General features: G+C 44.2%; 1 protein-coding gene across 1 annotated transcript; it reads right to left on the bottom strand.

Annotated features, from left to right (window-relative positions):
• Positions 1 to 343: 343 nt before the first annotated feature.
• pcsk9 (proprotein convertase subtilisin/kexin type 9) lies at positions 344 to 10004 on the bottom strand. The gene is made up of 12 exons (XM_061077865.1): positions 9633 to 10004; positions 8640 to 8831; positions 6661 to 6793; positions 6440 to 6573; positions 6199 to 6340; positions 5233 to 5429; positions 4963 to 5146; positions 4127 to 4300; positions 3906 to 4054; positions 3667 to 3832; positions 1357 to 1523; positions 344 to 1269 (listed from the first exon to the last, which is right to left on the bottom strand). Exons 1-12 carry the CDS (start codon positions 9813 to 9815, stop codon positions 1075 to 1077), a joined length of 2016 nt encoding a protein of 671 aa, XP_060933848.1. The 5' UTR covers positions 9816 to 10004; the 3' UTR covers positions 344 to 1074.
• Positions 10005 to 13649: the final 3645 nt, after the last annotated feature.

The raw sequence follows: 13649 nt of genomic DNA, 5'->3' as shown, positions 1-13649 counted from the left end.
TCCGTCTCTGCGACAGGTTTAAATATTATCTATATGTTTAAGGTGCATTCAGCTGCTTCACTCTGGTAAAGTTCATGCAGATTCACTGTCAAACGGAGCCATTGATAATGATCCTACAAGTTCTAAATTCTCCCCATGTCAGGCTGATTATTTGAATATCCTTTGGTTAAAATCTTGTGTTTTGCCCTTTCCTGTTAAAGTGCTCCACATTAGTTCATATATACTGTATAGTCCATATAACTATATCCTGTCCTATAAAAGACAGAGCTACCACTTAAATCCATCTATTCTACTTCAAATCACTGTGTAAAGAGAAAACAGGCAGTAAATCATCAACCAAAAAAACACTCAAAAGCTCTTTATTTTGTTTTGTAAAAAGATACAAAAATATTTGGTTGAATTTTACAAACTATGTATGGTATATGGTAAATATTTGTTCTAATCCTATAGCTCAAACACACACTGAGTTGTGTCTCAATTCAGAGGCTGCATCTTTCGGAGCATGCAGTCGTCCCGGCTCATGAAGACCTCCTCCTTTGTGGGCTGTGTAGAATGTGAAGGCTGAACTGAAATGAGATGATCTGCATCTCTAGCCCAAGCCCCAAAAAAATATGTATATGCCCTTTGATTTTTTTCCCCCTAACATTTGCACCATTAGTTGTTCAGTTGAGTTGATTTGCCAGCATCAATACCTCTGAAACAGCATTTGTCACTGAACTGCTATGAATCCTGGGATAGGTTTGTACCGGGAAGGATCCACCCGTTGGAGCCTTCATCTCTCGGCAATTGAAAATAACATTTGTCGGCTGCATGTAAAGGGACTTCGAAATGGAACAGTCTAGTGGCGCTGCTGTGAGGCAATCGGTCTTCACATGCAGCCACTGAAGGATGCAGCCTTTGAATTGAGACACAGCTCATGACTTTCACTGGAGTTTTATCAGTCACGTAAGTGTGAAGGTGTGTTCATGGGTCTAAATGACATCACAGCTGATGAGCGATAAAGACATCAAGACTACTAGAGATAAAGCTAAGCTGTTTTCAAGGTGTAAGACATCACAGAGGAGTGGGGTCGGGTCATTGTGGCGCTGGTGCTGCCCCCTCTGTCGCTCTTATGCGACAGCAGACGGCAACGGCTGCTACCCCGTCAGCTGCTGTTGCACCGCGGATACTGCAACTGTTGCCCTTAGCAACAGGCCCCAAGACAGCAGAGGCCTGAGAGACGGCGCTACAGTCCGTCAGAGTCCAACCGGTGGGACAGGACACCTGGACCTGCATGAGAGCAGCAGTGATGTTAACGGGTAAAGGTGAAGCATGATTGTCAAACACATTTCTTCTCTTCATAACTAAATTACTCACGTGGTCTTTATCAGCTGATATGTTCTCCAACAGGTGGCACTCCAGGGACGGAGCGTGGCAGCACACGGCGTGTGCCGTTACCCCGGCTTTACCAACGCAGCGCTTCCCATCGCTGAGATGTGGACGGGAATTAGACGAGAGCTCAGCAGGGGACCAAGAAGAACAACCTACAGAGGAAGCAGCTGCATGATGACTTTAAATAGCAAAAAAAAAACATTGTCTGTTCTTTCGTTCTCGGGTCTTTATACACAGACTATGGTTTTCAGACAAGAACTGATTCATCGTCCACTCAGGAAACATCACAATGGCACCAAATAAAGAGAATAATGTTAAGTAAGGAAGCCCTGCTCGTAATACCACGCATGCTTTTATTTTTAGTGGCAGAGGTTCATTTTCCTCTCAGGGGGATTGTCATGGTAATTGAACATGGTGTTCTAAATGCAGCTACATCAGAAGCTGGTACTTGGTTTAAAGGGCAGTTTGCATACAGCTCAGTATAGTAGAGATACAAATCTGTAACTCTGCAACAGTTGACTGGTTTAAAAGAGCAGTTAGTGAGAAACATGTTCAAATAGTCTCATTGTGTTTCTTGTCAAGAGCCACACAAAATATGAAACAGGAGGTAAGAGATAATAAAGCCTCTCTGTAATCCCCTCAAAAACAAAGTGTAACATCAAAAAGGTGTGTGTTCACTGTAGGCTTTGCAGTTGACTGTTTCCTGGCTGGGAGCTGGGATTTATATACTGAGACATATAATACTCATATTCAGATTCATAATTTAAATTTATATCATCACTTGAAAAGGTTTAGATGCTCTAATATTCAGAAAAAGCATCACTTTCCTCATGGTGTCTATTGCTGCAGCTCCTCTTTTCAGCCTCTGTCTAAAACTCTTGGATTTAGCTCCTGTTTCTTTAAGGCCCCCCTCCTGCTAAAGCAGAGTCTGCTCTGATTGGCCGGCTGCTTCACTCTGTGGTGATTGGTCAGCCCCTTCCAGCGTGTGTAGAACATGTTGGCCTCCACTCAGACCAGCTGCTATGCTTGAATTATGCTAAGATGGGGCATTATGATGTCACATGACATGACTACATGAAAAACGTACACTAGACCACTAGAGGAAAGAAAAACTGACAACGCAAGTCATTGTTAATTAAACAAACACGATATAACCTGTAAATAAGGGCTGAACGATTTGGGAAAATAATCTAATTGCGATTTTTAACCCCTAATATTGTGATTTTTGTTTGATCCTCTTTTTTTTCCCAACAAAACATAATGAATGATTTAAATATGACCAACACAATATAAGATACATTTAGTGTAAAATATTCTTTTACTGCTCCCAAGTCAGTAACAATTTACACAACTGAAACATAGAATTCCCTCTACTATATTTTGAAAATATTTTTTAAAAATCGAAGTAAATAAAGTTATAAATAAATAACGGAAAAATGCACAGGCCACAGAGTCAAACAGTACAACTCTATTTATGAACAGTTTCCTGATGAAATGGTCCCACTCCTCAGACTGTGATTTTTAACCCTTTCGAACACAAGTCACGTAACAGACCGTGTGTGTGTGTGTGTGTGTGTGTGTGTGTGTGTGTGTGTGTGTGTGTGTGTGTGTGTGTGTGTGTGTGTGTGTGTGTGTGTGTGTGTGTGTGTGTGTGTGTGTGTGTGTGTGTGTGTGTGTGTGTGTGTGTGTGTGTGTGTGTGTGTGTGTGTGTGTGTGTGTGTGTGTGTGTGTGTGTGTGTGTGGCCACAACACAGCAGACATGAGGCGGTGTAAAGACCTCGAGCGTCCCGTCCATATCCGGGTGGTCGTGCAGCTGTACGAGCAGGAAGACCCCCCCCATGCTGAACACCTCCGTCTCGCAGATGTGCGTGTAGGTGACCGGGGGGCTCGGGAGTGAGATGAGCTCTCTGGTGACAGCTATCTTCTGGATCAGCGGAGTTTTGCTGTCCCGCGGCATTCTGGCTGCGGGTGAGGACAGCAGCCCTGTGCCCTACTCTCGTTCGCACGTTATAATCGCGCACGTTGCGATTAGGAAATCTCGTTTTATCAAATCGCGATTTTATCCCAAATGCAATTAATCGTTCAGCCCTACTGTAAAAAAAATTTTGGACAGACCAAGGCTGGTTCCTGTTTCCGGTCTATGACTTCTTTCCCCATAATTTATCAGATGTTAGAATATGGGATCAGTCTTTTCATCTGGTGTATCAAGTGTATTTCCTAAAATGATGACCTGTTCCTTTAAACTCCACCCAACAAAACAACATCCCCAGTCAGACTCCAGCAGATGAGCCCTACCTGTCAGGTGGTGCTGTGGGTCGACACACTCAGCATCTTTGCCGGGCTCAGGACTCGCGTGGGCCTGGCACCGCAGACCACCTATCGCACAACAACGGGCCACAGCGTACACACCGTTGCCCCTCGCACCATTGTCGGCAACACACTCCATCTGCTCGCTGTGCATCTTAAACACAAGGACCGAGATTTGTCAGCGTCTAAATCGGTTATTTTAGAGTTGATCACTTCATTGAACTCACAGCGATGGTTTCTCCGACACGGACACCGTCAGGAGCGTAGCTGCTGCATCCCATCATCTCCTCGCCATGACGACAGCGACTCACAGCCCTGTCGGTGCTCGCGACCCCTGACCTCTCTGACCACACGGACCGACACAGAAGCTCCCCATCTGCACACACATTGTAAATGATAGAAGTACATATTGTGTGCAGTGTGTGTGTCCTTTTTGTGAGTTACTGACTTGTTGTGCTGCTGGTGGGAGGCATGGCTGCTACCAGGTTCGGAGTAGTGAGACGATGTGAGTCAGACAGAGGGAGGAGGTTGATCGTGTTGCTGACGGAGTAACTCAGCATCGTGTGCAGGACCTGCACCGGGGACAGGTTCTGATTCGACGAAAGGATCACTGCTGCTACACCTACACAGACACAGACACACAAATCAAAATAAGAAGCATTTACTGCAACTACTGTCGTGTATTCACTAGAGTAAAAGATTTTAGCATGTGTTTAAATATAGCGACAGGCTGATATTTATGATGCTTATTTTTGTGACTCAGACATTCGCAGAGATTCCTTCAGCTGTTTATTCAAGCAGGTCTTTCCTTCTTTGGAAGGACCTTTGACCTAGGGAATGACCTCTGACCAGCAAATGGATGGAGGTGAAGGGAAGATCCTTGACCATTGTATTTTCATCTTCATGTACAAAACACGTCCTTATTAGGAGGCCTTAAGTGGGATGACATGTTACCCGAAGCCATGGGTGGAACTAACCTCTCTATATAATGTGTGTTTGACCATGGCCTGTCAGACTTCACCATTTGGCTGTGTGATTTCTCCGAGTTCTAGAGCTCGTCCTGACCTGTGAAACTTCTGTGTAATAAACATTATTATACTTGTAAGTATTGGGTCCGCGTTCCTTACCTTCACCATCAACTTCTACAACCACAACCACCTCTCGGCTGACCAGAATACACTTCACTACAAAGGTGGATTGCTTTGCTTTTATTTTCTTGTTAATTGTCTGGGTTGTGTGTGTGTGAGTGTGCGTGTATGAGAGTGCGTTAGTGAGAGCACACACCTGCAGTGTGAGCAGCAGCTTGGGATGTGCCCCCTCTGGTGGTAAAGCAGGTACTGCAGTCGCTGCTAGCACTAACGATGTCATCGCCGGGTGCAAACAAGTCAACGCAGCGGCCGAAGTTAGTGCCACCTGCTCCCTGTGACATGAGCTGGTCCGCTGCATTGACTGCCCCGACTGTGATGACCTGAACACGTAGAGAAGTTGAGGTAAAGGTTGTGTATCTGTTGTGTGCAGGGCACCACTGTGTTCATTAATGAAGTATTGTGTGACCTCAGGCTCTGAAGCAGGCGAGTAGAGGCAGGCGTCATCTCTGTAATTGCCTGCAGCAGCGACCACCACAGCACCGCTAGCCACCATGTCCCGACAGGCCGCGTTTAATGAACGACTGAAGCCAGCGATGAAAGGCAGCAGGACGACCACTGCCTCCGCCGGACGGGTCAGTAAAGTAGCTCGGATGTACTCCAGACCTGAACGTGACAAGAGAAGGATGTTCAGTGAAGAGATGCACCGCAGGAAAGTGGAAACGCTGCATTGGCGATCCATTGGAGAGGCGGTGGACTAGTGGCAGAAACTTGGACTATGGGCAGAAAAGAGCTCTGGTTCGTCTCTGGTTCGACTCCACGGAGAAACAACAAAAAGACGAACCTGGATTGATCTGTCCAAAAATCCAAGAGGATTCTCCCTACCCTGTCTAGTGCCCCTGAGCAAGGCACCTTACTCCCCCAACATCTGCTCCCCGGGCGCCGTACATGGCTGCCCACTGCTCTGTGTGTCCTGCACCAGATGGGTTAAAAGCAGAGGTTAAATTTCCCTCCTTGCATGAGTGTGCTTGTGCATGTCTGTGCATGTGTTTGGGACAAATAAATGTATCTTAATCTTAATTTGCATTATGAAAAATAAGGATTGCATATAATTGCTTTTCATGTGAAAGCAGAAGGACATTTGGAGAGAGCATACCTCCAAAAGGCTAACGTCCTATCTCATCATGTTAAAGAAAGAGAAATCCTTGATCCACACATTTATCTAGATTCCCTTCTCCAAAAGTGAAAAGAGCCTTCCTTCTTCCTTGGGAAATGGGTTAAGAAGTGTTTGCGTACTCCTGCTAGCTACCAAACAAACACCGATGAAAACAGATGACAGCATCCCTGGCCGAGGTCATGACTCCTGTGAGTGGCATGGATGCAAAGAGCTTCTGGGATTCCTGAAGGTGAGTGTCTCAGACAGACTGAGTCCTACCTGCCAGAGCTCCTGATACCGTCCCCTTCCCTTGACAGTTGAGCACACGGACCAGCTTGATACCAGCGCCTCGAGCAACACCCGAATCCAACCCACTCACAACCCCGGCTATGTGTGTGCCGTGGATGTCACACTGACTGGCCTATAGAGGAGAGAGGGTTGGACAAAATGGTGAAATAGATCTCTCGCTGTGTGTGTGTGTGTGTGTGTGTGGGTGTGAGTGCGGGTGGGTGTGTGTAACCTGTCTATGAACTCTGACTCCGTCCTCCTCAGGGACGTTGTTGAAGTCTGTGATGAGCACTCGTCCCTGAACCTCTCGGTGAGAACTCTGAACACGACCATCCATCAGATACACCTCCGCCTTCCCTCCATCATCTGCAGGGGACAGACAGTGGGCGGCTTGGGATAATGAGTACTTCAGGTGTGTGTGTTTTTACTAGGCAGGTACAGAGACAAACTCACTGGGAGGTCGATATGTTCCGTTTTCCGAGGTGAAACCATACGGCCGCAGTAACCTCTGAAGGTTCCAGGGGGCACTCTGAGCAAAGATAGAGGAATCCTCCTCGATGTAGTGGACATGGGGGAGCTTCACAGCCTGACAGGAGCACATTCAAGGATGATTGTGAGTGCGAAGCAAAGACATAGAAGCATGCAGACAGCGCTGATTGAAAAAGGATGACGTTGTTAATTTGCAGACACTGAGGATGTTTTTGACAGGGGATCAAATTGGGACATTTGTGGGACACCACCTTAAAATCTAGGTGTGAGTGATGTTAAGGCCGGGGCATGCTTCTGCAACGGCGCCTGAGGCTTTTCACGCAGTTGTGACGCAGGACTCGTTGTCATTCATGGTTTTCCAAGCGTTGCGCGTGTTGTCATGCAATTCCCCGCCAGAACAATAGGCGGAGTAATGTTTTTTGTCGAAGTCGGCTCTTCTTCGTGTGTGGCACGAAGAAAAGCGGTTTATTTACATCACCACGGCGGCTCCTCAGAGCCTTTTTCTGGCAGACAAATCCGCCGGTCAGTGACGGGTTATACTAGTGTTCATAGTTTCGGATCTCTTCTGCCAAGTGCTCTTCTATTTGGTCCATATTCGTTCTTCTAAATCTTCTGTGGTTTCCGCCGGTATTATCGGGCATGAACCGGAAATGTGACTCCGGAAATGATGTAGTTAGCAGACCAATCACAGCGTTTCCGGCTACGTGCCGCTTGCAGAGCTTTGCCGTCTAGTTAGAAAAATTGGGCGACGCACGTAAGCACGTAAGAAGGGATACGTAAGCACTTTTACGCTCTTACGCTTCCGGGCCCGTGAAAACGCAGAAGCATGCGCTGGCCTTAACTCCTAGATAGTCTCCGAACATTCTCCATAGAGTTGTCAGAGTGAGAGGCTGGATATTCTCCTGTGTGTGAACTCCTGGGAAAGTCTGGACCCAATTGTGCGGATATCTTCCAGAGGTCATGTCTGAAAACAGCTTAATGGAATGATTTGGTCTGTCCATCATTTTGTGGGATTCCTCAGGGATCTATTCTTGGTCCACTTTAATACGCTATCTACAAACTATCTGCTGAACATATCATCCACTGATATATCCCCAGGTTTCCCCCGTCAGCCTTAGGCCAATATAACATAGACTTACATGACCTTGTTGATGCCTTCTATGTGTCACAACAACATTGCTGTTAAATGATTGTTTAGGGTTATGGCCATTACCCTCTTTGTCCCAGCACCTAACGATCTAATGTCTAGTTCAGTGGGTACTCTATCTAGATGTTAAACCACAAGCCCATAATCTTTTCTTATGACTTTGAGCTGTCACTTGTTTTTGCAGTTGACTAATGTCGTGCAGTTTTACCTCAGACAAGTGAGGCATAACATCGACGTTGGTTTGTTTCTCTGATTCGCTGATTTAGAGAAGGTCATCTATCCTTTATCTCCTCCAGACTGAATTATTGTAAAGCACTTTATTTTGGTCGTAGGAGACAAAGTATCTGCAGACAACAGACAAACACTGCCTGGCTTCTACCAAGCTGGAAGACCATATTACTTCAGTGTGAATAGTCGACTGTCAGTTTAATTTGAGGATATTTGGGCTGTTTCTTTCGAGCCTTGCTCTGTGGATCTATTATCCTCATCAAAACTCATTTAATCTCTTTGCATTTAGTGGGAACATGTTCTACCTTCTATCTTTAAAATAGTTTACTTTAACCATCTCTCAGGATTTTGTTTCACTATAAAATACTTAATATTACAGTTTGTACTTCTTTTGCTTTAATTAGTATATCAAATAGGTCTAAATATTTCCATTATGAAGAATTTAAAACATGAAACCCTCAAACAAGATGTGCACAGAAAACCAGACAATTTATTGAACACAATAAATAACTTGTTGATATTAAAGGAAAGTGAGGTAAACCACATTTTTTTAGGCTGAAGCATTTACCAGGGGAAGGACGTCACTGCTCATCTTGACCAGGAAGCCGTGCAGAGCTCCAGAGAAGGTCTGCAGGATCTCCAGCAGGTGACCTGTCCTGGACGCTTTGGCTATCAGCCTCCTGATGGTCCTCTGGAGCTGAGACTCGTGCGTCCCTGAACGCAGCATGACCAGGTACTGACCAGGTATGCGCCATGCTGCCTGGATTACAGCAGAGAGAACAGTAGGTGCAGGTGCTCTGTTTGCATTGCGTGTACAAGAGAAACTACACATGCTTGCAAGAGGTTCAAGATCCTGGTAAATTGTATGAAGCTTTAGATTTTTCTCCTGCTAATAAAATAACTGCTGCATCTGTATCAGACCAGCAGGACTCTGAGCTGCTCAGATCAGAGACCATTGGCTGCTCCTCACTGTAGATTAAAGACCAGAGGAGACTTCTACTCTTTGGATTTCTATTCTACTCAACGTGCTGTAGACTAAGTAGACATTTTAAATGAGAAGCTTAAGACTCATTTGTTTAAACTCTTTGTTTTTGAAGAACTTTGTGACTTTAAGGTATATAAATGTATTTTTATATTTATTATTATATTTAGATATCCTTTTAAGAGCCTCAGGGAAATTAAATAATTTAGTGTTATTATTTTTTAGGAAAAAAAATGTTCTATTCATATTTGCTACACAGAACAAAATAAATAATAATACAATTGTTCATATTTAGATGAAGGTCAATGGGTTTTTCTTCAACATGAACTTATTTCTCTGGATCAAGCATTTGGCAAAGATGATCACATTTATCCAACATCTTTTCAAAGGCTATAAAGCCTCTAGATACAATACATGTATAATTACTTAGAGTTAGTGTGTAGCCCCGTCATTAATAAAGATCTGGATCCGTACAATAAAGAGATTAAGATTTTAAACTTTATTCATAAATGTAAAGTTATAAGTGTTGGCGGTGCATGTGAAGAGGATGCGGCTCAGCGCCTCTCACACTCGTCTTACCTTGTTGCACCTGAGCAGCTCGGCAGGGGGCTCGGCGGGGGGCTCGGCGGGGGGTCCGGGTCCAGGGTGAGACAGATCCAGGACCAGCTCATCGTCCTCGGTGAGGTCCGGTGCGCTCACGGCCAAAGATGCGCACAAACAGAGCGCCCAGCCAATCCTCGTCCAGGCGGAGGTGCGCCGCATGTTCCTCACACCTCCACAGAAAAACGATCAGGGGGAAACTATTAAATCCAACAATTTCCCCAAATGAGAGCTTTTAATTTCAGACTGATGTGTCCAGATGTTTGATGCCCCGGCGTGTCCTCTGTGTCTCCCGGCCAGTAAAACCCTCCAGCATCTGCTCTGATGTTTAGGAAGAAAAAGAACATGGAACAATTGATTGTTATAATTCGAGGCGGAGACTGGTGACGTCCTCCGGGCTCACGCCACCGCTTTTGTATCGAATGATTCTCCTCCGTTAAAAAACACCTCTTACTGCGGAGGAGTCATGTTTCATGCACTCTCTCCCCCCCCCAGACCTGCCTGTGATTATTGCATGTTAATCTGAAAAAACACTTCCTCTGCTCATGTTGATTTGTTGGTGCTGGGTTATAAAGTGCACTTAATAAGAACAATGTGAGTTTCAAGCAAGTGCAACGATATACCTGAGCAAATCCTGCATGGCTATGCTCACTGAGAATGAACAGGGATCTTATATAATTAATTTCTAACGAGACCTTAGTTATAATGAGCAATTAAATATGTCATATAATAATAATTCATAATAATGTAATATAGCACTATTCAAAACTGGTGAGTACTGGTTTAGAGTCTGATTTAGGGTTCATTCAGTTATTCAGACTAGTCCACATAATGTCGCTCATCATACTCCACCTGAGAAAACACTTACATGAACCAGCCCGAGCAGCTTTGTCCAGTCTGAGAAAATATCCCTGGTTATGTCATCAAGGGGTATCATGGATTTATCTTGATGATTTCGGTGTGTAAGTGTAACATTGTGGGGAGAAAGGCCTTATTTCCTGTATGCAGAGCGTCTCTTTTGTTTGTGGCTGCTGCACAAAGGAAAAAGGGTTATTGCCCAAGGTGCATGGTTCAAAAGGGTTGTTAATCTCTTAATTAACCAGAAGCCGCCCTCAGTAGAGCAAAATCCTCCACCAGGACCCAACCGTCTCCTGCAATTAAAACAAGCCTTATAGCTAAGGCCACATTTTGTTTCTCAGCTACACTGTTTGTTACCATACGGCAGCTGAAAAAGAAATTGAGACCCTTTGAATATGTCTGAGTTTTTTCATCAATGTTAAAAAATTCCAGGATCGGCCCCCTGATCTGGCTCTGCACCGCATCCTTTCAAGAAGTTTCAATATAATCTGTTCAGTAGTTGTTGCATGAACCTGCTGACATTCAGATGAAAACACAACCTCCTCGGTGGAGGTCATTACAACCAAGTGCAATCTCCCTTCCCCTTTAACAGCCAGGTGCACTTACACTTTGTTGGTTTGCTATAAGGAAATCAAATCCAGGCATTTGTGTTTAAGAGAGAACCCTTCTCTGCAGAGGAAACACATCTGTGGTTAACATGCACTGTGCATGTTGTGCTCTCCTCCATGTAGGTGTTTAGTACTATCTTGATAATGCTTCCTTAAGATAACAGTGAAATACTGCGCCACTGACGTGAGTCCAGGTTTTCTATGGTCAAAAATCACAAGTGCTTTCCACTGCCTCAAGATACCGATGCGTCACCATGGGAGCTTAGATGTGCGTATGTGTATATAAATAAATATATATATATATTTGCTGTAAAAACGAGGTTCGGTTGTTTCGGTGTAATGCTTTCATTAAGTCTGTGTTTACCCAGTTCACGAGAATTGTCCCTGTGAAGGACCCACCTCCTGTGAAACCTGACATAGTCATTTTCTTAAAGCTCCAAGTTCACAGGTTGTGACGTGTTTGCTGATGTTTTCAGAAATAGGATATCAATCATGACAATTTATAACCCCAGAGAGAAATGATGACACTCCTAATCTTTTCCCTCTGCCATATTCCATGTCTGAAATTACATTACCCACCTGCTCCCTTGCTTGACTCTAAGTCTCTGTGGCTGCTGGACAAGGATTTCATGTAGTCATTGTCACCAGAATCTCACAAGGTGCATTTGAAGGCAGCACATAAAATAATTACTGGAGTGTCCCTTTAATAACATAATAGGACCATCATGTCCCTCCAGTGTGTGTGTGTGTGTGTGTGTGTTTGGTGCAGAGAGTCACTCACTGTCTCTCTGGTTTCTTTCTCTCTCATAGTAAATATTGCCATCTTCTGGTATTACTGTGCAATTTAATCTGTATCCTCCTCGACTTTTCCTCTCGTTACTTCACAGCTCTGCTTGAATTTCACGATGCAGAATGATGCACGTGAAGCGTTCGCCATGTGCTGAAGAGGAAAGTTGTCTGACGTCGCTTTAAATCTGAAGTTAAGACATTTTCAAACTGAGATCACAACTAGTTTGGAGCCAATAAAGTCTAATAATTGAACATAAACAGGTGTGATATTAAACCTCTATGATTTTGTTTCAGTGAGGGAAAAGGAGCATACACTTTTAACTATTCATAAGTAGCCAATTAAGAGTTTTCGTCAAAATACAATCCGTCCATTATCGATACCAGCTGACACTGGGCGTGAGGCGGGCTACACCCTGGACCTCCAACACCATCCATCCATCACAAGACTTCAAAATACCACCCAAGACAAATTATTTTTAAAGCAGAGTATTTTTATGTCTTAAAAATGGCTTTAGGGAATCTTAGGGCACGTCACAGTGACAGGAAGCGGTAGAAAACAGTTCATTAAGTATCACTTATTTCTATTATTTGTACAAATTCAAACAGGTCGTAAAATTGCATCAAACAGTGGCCCCTCATCTCCGTGCAGACTTCAGTGTGGTAGCCTGCAGTGCCTCACACCAGGTGCAGTGTGGGACAGCTGTGACACTGGCTCATCAGTCTGCTGCTGTTTGACTTTTGGCCACAGAAACCCGGTAGAGCATCAGCATGCCTAAAATGAAATCAAAAGAAGGGAACCAGGGGGAGAGATGAAAGCAGCAGTCGGGCTCCAGCATTTTGTCCTAATTTTCTTACTGTTTTTTAAATTGGAGGCAGGGTTTTGCTGATCATGCACATCTGTATCTGGTTGCTGAGCAGCAGTCATGAGATCATAAACACTCACATGAGGAGGAGCTGCTTGGTTCAGGCTCTTTTCAATGCAACAATAACTGGGGGGGAAGTATGGAGTGGAACTTAGCTGAGTGAACATGATTAATGTAGGAAAATATAACAATAATAGTTTGATGATGATGTTGTGTTGACCTTTGTCTCACTAAAAATAAACTTATGAGATGCCAAATGTGGTGCAGGGCATTTATAGGCATCTGAAGGGGGGGGCATGCCAGAAGAAAATTGAAAACCACTGAATCCAAGACAAAAATGAAAGGTCCTTGTTTTGTGGTGGGTGGGTATTACTTATTCACTGTCTCTGTCTTTATATTGCAAAGTAATCAATCATTTTCTGCTACAACCGCAGACTGAATATAAAGATGGACAATATAACTGCCATGTCATTTTAGGTAGCTCTTATCACACTCATGTGCATAAAGTGCTCCTTTTTTTTGAAGAAATGATGATGCACAGACCCTATCTCAAAAGATGGCAGAGTTTGTATCAAGGATATTTTGGCATCATTTATAGAAAGTGGGAGGAGATGCCTGGTCCATCTTAATATTCAGTCTATGGGTTTAACAGGACAATTTCGCTGTTTTTTTTATTCTATTCCACTTCTCCCTCACTTCCCTCCTCTGTTTTGTTGTCATTACATCACCAATCATTTTCCTGTAAATTATACAGCTTAGTATCAACAGTGTATTAGTGCAGACCCCCACTTAAGACACATTACCCTGCTGCTGTCCCCATATTGACCAGCTAGAAGATGGCTGAGCTCCACCACTGACAGACCACAGGACGATTGAAG

This window comes from Limanda limanda, chromosome 9 (genome assembly GCF_963576545.1).
Source record: "Limanda limanda chromosome 9, fLimLim1.1, whole genome shotgun sequence".
In the NCBI taxonomy this organism is placed as follows: domain Eukaryota; kingdom Metazoa; phylum Chordata; class Actinopteri; order Pleuronectiformes; family Pleuronectidae; genus Limanda; species Limanda limanda.
Note: the sequence above shows the minus strand (reverse complement) of the source record. Positions and strands in the feature narration are given on the sequence as shown.

What these genes read in the sequence shown, in the direction of transcription:
- pcsk9 (XM_061077865.1), bottom strand. Translation starts at nt 9,815, where the DNA reads ATGCGGCGCACCTCCGCCTGGACGAGGATTGGCTGGGCGCTCTGTTTG. An exon ending in CGGAACATATCGACCTCCCA is followed by an intron (nt 6,574 to 6,660) that starts GTGAGTTTGTCT and finishes TGTCCCCTGCAG; the next exon opens with ATGATGGAGGGAAGGCGGAG. An exon ending in GAGTCAGAGTTCATAGACAG is followed by an intron (nt 6,341 to 6,439) that starts GTTACACACACC and finishes TCTCCTCTATAG; the next exon opens with GCCAGTCAGTGTGACATCCA.